Raw genomic sequence first — 7,562 nt, forward strand, 5'->3', positions numbered from 1 at the left:
TTAAGTTTAGTAATATTAGAAGTAATGAAACAATTGTTAAGATAGGAGAGGACGAGTTGCCTGGAACCGAGAGATTTAAATATTTAGGATCATTTTTACAAAATGATGGAGGGATTGAGAGAGATGTCTTACATAGAATACAAGCAGGATGGGTGAAATGGAGGGGAGCGTCGAGTGTTTTATGTGACCGTAAAGTACCTCTTAAACTTAAAGGTAAGTTCTATAAAACCACAGTTAGACCTGCTATGTTATATGGAGCTGAATGTTGGGCTATGACTCGAGCACATGAGCAGAAGATGAGAGTTGCAGAGATGAGGATGTTAAGGTGGATGTGTGGACATACGAGGATGGACAAAATAAGAAATGAGAGCATTAGAGAGAAAGTAGGAGTTGCATCTATTGAGGAAAAACTCAGAGAGACACGTTTAAGATGGTATGGGCATGTACTTAAACGACCAATAAATGCTCCAGTTAGGCGATGTGAAACTATGATAAACATGCATATAAAATGAGGAAGAGGAAGACCAAAAAAGACTTGGTTAGCAACAATAAAACAAGATAAAATTTATTTAAATATAGATGATGATATAATAGGAGATAGAGCTCAATGGCGTAAAAGGATTCATACAGCCGACCCCACCTAGTGGGAAAAGGCTTGGTGATTGTTGGTGGTTGTAACTAGACTGAGCATCAAGGGAAAATGATAGATCAAAATGTGCATGGAAATTAAATAGGATCTCTTAGTCATTACTCGGAAATTAAATATGCCACTAAGTTTTAAAGAACATGCAAGTTTCAAGGATTGTTGAAATATAAGTTTCAGACGAACAAGAGTGCAAGAATAGTATAAACCCATATGACTAATATTATCAATTTTAAAAAAAAAACATATTACCAGAAAAACTCTAGCAAAAATATTTGTATTTAAAGATCAACCTCATCAATTATCTAGTTTTGATGGTGAAAAGAATCTACACCTATTTTCTTCCGAAGTTGATGGAACTTATTACTGTATAATATTTGCAAACATAGCTATTATTTAAAGTAATAAATAAATTTACTATCATGTACTTAATTATACAAATAATTTTAAATATCTATAAACATATGTCAAAAACAATTAATGACTTCCAATAGTTAAATAAAACTTCCCATGTTTAAGACAACAGCTCATGAGGAATGAGTCATATTGCAACAAGCCCTTCTAATGAAATATTTGATGTAACTTTTATTCGATGTAGTTTTCACTTCGGTCCTCCATCGACTCCACGCGACCCCCATCATTTGCATTATAACTCCTTGGGATGAAGACATGTCCTAATTTTCATCTGAAAAATATAAACTTTTACATGGTGTTACAAAAAATAATTCACTGTTGATATTCAAAAATATTTTTCACCTTTCTCATTAACTTCCTCATTTTATGTATCATTTTGTATCTCCAATGGTGAATGGAATGTTGTGTCTCATAATTCATTTTCATTATCAACTTCTCTTTTACTTGATTCTTCTCCCCTAAATCGTCTTTGACTATTTTGGATTAACTTTTGCATTCTTTTATTTGTCATTTTCGAAAGTTACCTAATAATAACAAAGAAATGTATATTCATGTACATTAACAACTGTGTAGAGAGAGTTTTGCTTATTTGTGTTGACATCACACAACATGCCAATTGAAGCTTTGACATGACAAAGATTGAATTCTACTTGAGTTAAAGCCAACATTACCTTAGATTCCAAGTTCTGAAACTGAAATTTAAAAGTCCGAATCCAGAAATCAATCTCAATTCTGAAATTCTAGATTTGGATTTGAAGAATGAAGGGGAAAAAAGGAAACAAAGAAGTGTGGATGAAGAATTACATTGAAATGGATTTTTATGGGTATAAGTTTGAGTTCCAAGTCATTGATCTCAATGATACTCACAAATTCACAATATGGGTTTACTGATTTATGTATAAACTCATTGGATCAAGTGGCTGTTAAAAAAATAATAAAAGTCTCAAAAACCAAAATTCAGTCATTTTAGAAATCCTGAAATGAATCTGATTTTTGAATTTGGGTTCTGAAGTTTGAAATGTAGAGAATGAATACCATCTTGAAGGTTACATAGCTAATGTTGGTAGTATTACTGTAATTCCGAAAGACAGAATCAGTGAACAAAATTTTTCAAGATTACGTTGTTGGTTTTCTCAAGCACCCAGAAAAAAAACCTTGCAATATGAGAAGCAAGTGTCAGGAATCATTCTAAAATATTAGCACTTCCTGTTATTCACACTCTAGCAAGTTTGATATTCGTTTGATGAGGGGAAGGATTAAAGAGAAAAGGACTACTAAACAATAGATATGACCTACAACAATAAAGCATAAAACAACATTGACAACAACCACTCAACCTGGCATAACCCTATGATTGTAACAACTTACAAGTCAATCAAAACTTCGAAAACTAAATAATGCATGAATAAACCATACATCTAACTAGGAATAACATTGTACAACTACAAGCAAAAATAACATCAAGATTTATACAATTAAAATAAATGTCAAAGTGTCACCTCTAGCTGTCACTTCTCGCTTCAACAAGTCAGTGACGTGAACAACAAAGCACCTCTGGAGGCAACAATAACAGATATCAAAGGAAAATGTTGAGTAGGGTTAAAGAAAGATTTAATGCATGTATAACATTTTATTATATGTTATTATCCACAACTAAAAGGTAGTAAAAACAATCAACTTGACGTATTGGTATGGCAACAATAAGCAATACCCTACTATAATAAATGACAACCACATACAATCACAAGAACAACTTTCATAATATAGAGCATAAGAATAATCATAATATCAACAATGAAACTAAGTCCACATATCAGTAATGGTGACTAATTCAAAACAAATATGATGACAAACAATAGTAATAAGAGTATAACTAAAAAAACATTTGAAAGTGAAAAAAAACAGAAAGATTTTCAAAGATATACAATTGCATATGCCTAAATAGTAGTACTTGTATATGATTGTACAAAAATTAGGGCCATGTTAGTTGATCAAAAGGAAGATCTCATCCAATCACTCGGTCAAAAGAAGGATAAAAACACATTTTTTCATTAAAAAATCGCACTCACCATTGTTCAAAAACTGAAGGTAAACAAGGAATCCAAATAAGTACTAACGCACAAGAAAGTTGAAAGCTTGGGCGGATAGAACCAAACATCGGTAATGCTAAAGCAAATAAATGAGGTAACAAGAAAGAAAATCTCATACTCCTTGTCTCCCCTAGGGTCATTTTATTCCCTTTCCATCTAGGGTTAACAGAAACACACATGGGCGACAACATTGGCTAAGTCAGAGTGCTCAAGGAAGAGGCCTTCTGCAACAGCTTCTTCTGGCAATCGGGGGCATCCTTGAAATGCTTCCACGGAAAGGTCTCGGTGAGGAATCCCACGTTGATCTATACGGTATTCGAGTCCTCGTCGGCCTTGATGCTGGCGATGGGGAACAAGACGAAGAGCTCAAGGTGAATGTCGAGATAGTTAAAGGTGATGGATGGTGTGAATCGATTTGTGAAAACTTAGAGAGATAGCTACTGAGAGTGGCATACTCTATCCTACCTCCTGAGCGAGGCGGAGACGGCGAGGCAGTGACGGAGAGGCGGCGACGGTGAGGTAGCGGTGGCTTCGCCAGGCGTCTGGGAGAAAGTTGCCCTTTTCGTGCGAGTGACAGAAAAGGTTAGAGTTAATTAAAACAAAATAGGAGTTGGGTTAAAAATAAACAAAATACTGATTCAACTTATAATATATGACTGGAACGAGTGAGATGGATGAATTGCAAAAATAATATGAGATGGGTAAATTTTATTTTTTTAAAATCTCGGTCATGATCTTTAGAAGTAATTTTGAACCGCTCCAAATGTCATTTATAGAATCGATATAAAAACTGCTTATAAAGATGGGTCATGATCTTTAGAAGCAATCTTAAACTACTCCAAAATGTAACATATAAATTACTTCTAAAAGGTGGACAACAGACACAGTTTAAGAATCGCTTATAAAGAAAATCAACTGAAATGATTTTAGAAGTCTATTGGGTGTTCTTTTACAACTATTTTATTAACCGCAGCCAATTTTATGATCCTAATAAATATGGGGGCGTCTCCCTCTATTTCACATGTTAGACACGCATGGGTGACGTGCGTGAGCGCCTCTCATGCGTGGAGGCGCCTCCAATTGTATATATAAGAGATGATATAGTGTTCAACTCATTTCCGCGCCTTAATTTTGTGACTGAGATGAATTGGGGCATCCGTAGTGACGTTTGGGTTCCCTGATTCATTTGTCATGGAAGTGAGTCAGACACCATATATATATATATATATATAGTAGGAACAGGTGACCAAGTTCTTATTCAATAAAATAACACCATATTAGCCTTACATCCATACATCACAGACTCATAATAATATATAACAAACTACTACAATTAGAAGCTCAAATTAAAAATACACCTAAGACCACAGAGTTATATGAAAGTATAAACACTATAACAAAAGATTTAAGTAAACTCTCTACTGGAGTCATAATCTCTAGAAAGAAACTAGAAAAATATAAATTTTTAACCTATAATGAGTCAAACACAATCTAGAACCCAGACTTTTTCAGGTTTCTCACAAACAATAAGAGGACAAATGGAAGCAAATAATAATTCCTGACTAGATAATATCATAACACAAGGGAGAAATAGTACCTCAACAAGTATATATCAACTAGAAGACTTAATAGATGTTGAAAGTAATATGATTACTTTCACAGGCAGACAATTAACAACTTTAAATCCAAGACGATTATATAACCAAGGATTACTAAACTTTTCAACAGCGCTTTATAGGCATCATAGGACACAGGCACTACATTTACCTTAAGTTGCACAAGTGTATCTAGTGATTCAAAGCTATTTACTTCCTTGCTCCTTAAATGACTTTTAAATAAATTGTCTTGAGATTCTTTTAGAAAATCTAAGTTTTGTCTGATATTATAAATCTATTTATTTTGTTGTTTTAATATTTTGATTATTGTTTCTAAGTGTAACTCTTGTTGTCTCATATTCTCTTGAAGTATTAGGAGAAACTCTTTGCTAATTTTTAATTCTTGACAATAATTATATATCGGGGATAATTGTTGTTTAGGCATAAAAGGTCCTTAAGCGTAATCTTTAGGCTCTGATACTAATATTATGGACAGAAAATCGGTATGAACAGAAATTTACAAACAAAACTAACAGTAATTGTGAAAACAATAATTGTGGACAGTAATTCAGTATGAACAATGATTGTGAACAGTAGTTATGAACAGTGTATATATATATATATATATATATCAGGGCTATATATATGACTCCTAGTTCGTGTATGCCTCCTTGCATGACACTCACAAAAAATCTGGCACTCGGATCATTTTAAGATACTCGCGCACACACATCGGGTAGCATATAATTTCCTTATATAATTCATCTAAATTATTATTCAAATTTCAAAGTAGCTTTAGAATTTAATTAATTTTCTTATAATTTTTATAATTTGTGGTTTTTTTTTTAGGCTACGGTTATAAGTTAGTTTGGAACGACGGAAATATATTCCTTGACTTTGTGAATAAATAAATTTTCAAATTGAGCCTAGGTTGTTAATTTAAATGTTAGTTAATTTTAATCTTAAAAAATAATGAAAGAAATTCATGTTAAATGCCAATTATATTCTTTCACCCATCTTTGTAAAGTTGTTTAAAAAAAAGAAATAGAAATAGTCTGATTTTCCCCCCTTTTTTTTAAAAGAAAAATTGATTCAGTTCCCGGTGTTTTATTTTGACTTCCTCACCAACATTCTCGTCCGTCACGCGGCTCTTCGTGATGAGCTGTTTTCAGACCAAGTGGATAGACAAAATCCAAACAGAGTTGACTGAATCTGAGACGCCCTTTCCATGAAAAGACAACACAGAGAAATCTACAACCTTCTTCCCGAATCTGACCACTACAAATAAAATCCCTTTGAAACTGCCTAACCGCCGCGGAATCTAACTGTTTCCAGATCATACTAGGTGTTTCGATTCTCTTGTGCCGAGAGCGACACATAATCGGAGTTGTACATTGACATATGATTCAATCCGATTCGATTCGGTTTATTTATAAACTTTAAAATTTACCAGGAGTTTCATTTTATCGAAACTATTGACCGAACCGTTATCGGCCCGGGTGATTACAAGCATTACAATGTTTGGATTTCCAAATTATAACAATCCAAACTGAACTCTGTCACTGAAGACACTCTGTTTTTATTTATGCTACAGTGCGTGTGTGTAGTGGTAGCAGTAAAGGATCCAAGTAGTACTTTTCAGATGGAGTAGCTCCACAGGGACACGTCGTCGTAGTCCTCATCATTGGCCGGTGCCGGCGGCGGCGGCGGAGGTCCGATTAATAAGCCTTCCGCCATGTCCAGGTACTCCTGCATCCCGAAATTGAAGTCGCCGTCGTCGAAGAGCGGGTCGCTGGCGGGCGTCGAGGACGGCCCGGCATGGGCCCATGAGGTTGAGGGATCGGCGGCGGCGGCGGAGGCGGCGGCTGGGGCGAGGGCGGTGGAGGGAGTGGAGTTGGGACGAAAGGCCTCGGCGGCGAGCGCGGCGGCCTTGCGGATGTCGATGGGACTGGAGGAGTCCGGGGAGGGGAGGAGCCAGGCGGAGTCGGCGAAGTTGAGGCAGGCGGCGCGGCCGCGGAGGGCGATGGCGGCGACGTCGTGCGCGCGGGCAGCCATCTCGGCGGTGGGGAAGGTGCCGAGCCAAATTCGGGACTTCTTGTTGGGCTCCCGGACCTCGCACACCCACTTGTCGCCGTTCCGGCGCCGGACGCCTTTGAACACCGGGTGGCGCGTCTCCCGGAACTTGGTGCGGCCGGCCCGGCGCTTCGGCGGCGCAGACGAGACCGTGGCGTAGCAGACTTCTTCGTCGGACGCCGATCGGCGGGGAAGCGTCGGCGAGTCGAGCGAGTCGCTGTCCATTTGCGATTTGATCAGTTGGTTTGATTAATTTCCCGGTGATGGCGGCAAGTGTGGGAAGCGAGTTGGTATAAATTTGGGTGGCGAGATAGGAGAATGTGTCGCTGTTGGGACGCGGGACGCAGCACACGGATTGACAGGTTGGTCCTGGATTGTGGTTGGGATGTGGAGGATACAGCTGTGGGTGTGTTGGACTCGGGGTCGTGTCGTTTTGAGTGGGTAAACTTTCTAGTTACCTCCTTATTGTTTGCATTAACTTGAATTTATAAATAATATAATTTAATAAGATGCATTATTGTGAGAACTCGACGAGTTCTGATTCTGTTGGTCCTTGATCTTTAAATTATAATACAAATAGAAAGATAAATTTAAGGAAGATTGTAATTAATTTTAATTGAATTCTAGTTATGATTTAACGTATAAATTATAGAAAAGTTAGAAATAGTGAACATGATCTGATCTGGAAATCGATCTATTCATAGTTCAAAAAAAATCAAGTTTAAATTAGTTATTTTCATAGGTTTT

The 7,562-nt window shown here is 36.8% G+C and overlaps 1 protein-coding gene and 1 long non-coding RNA gene across 2 annotated transcripts; both read right to left on the minus strand.

Annotated features, from left to right (window-relative positions):
- Positions 1–1,078: 1,078 nt before the first annotated feature.
- On the minus strand, positions 1,079–3,738 carry LOC121982990. The gene is made up of 4 exons (XR_006112348.1): positions 3,613–3,738; positions 3,266–3,486; positions 2,557–2,611; positions 1,079–1,328 (listed from the first exon to the last, which is right to left on the minus strand). It is a non-coding gene; the product is annotated as an uncharacterized LOC121982990 (long non-coding RNA).
- A 2,404-nt stretch (positions 3,739–6,142) lies between these two features.
- LOC121982991 (dehydration-responsive element-binding protein 1G-like) lies at positions 6,143–7,108 on the minus strand. The gene has a single exon (XM_042535986.1). The coding sequence runs from the start codon at positions 7,038–7,040 to the stop codon at positions 6,381–6,383; it is 660 nt and encodes a 219-aa protein (XP_042391920.1). The 5' UTR covers positions 7,041–7,108; the 3' UTR covers positions 6,143–6,380.
- Between the last annotated feature and the right edge of the window lie 454 nt (positions 7,109–7,562).

Source organism: Zingiber officinale, chromosome 5A (assembly GCF_018446385.1).
Source record: "Zingiber officinale cultivar Zhangliang chromosome 5A, Zo_v1.1, whole genome shotgun sequence".
Classification (NCBI taxonomy): domain Eukaryota; kingdom Viridiplantae; phylum Streptophyta; class Magnoliopsida; order Zingiberales; family Zingiberaceae; genus Zingiber; species Zingiber officinale.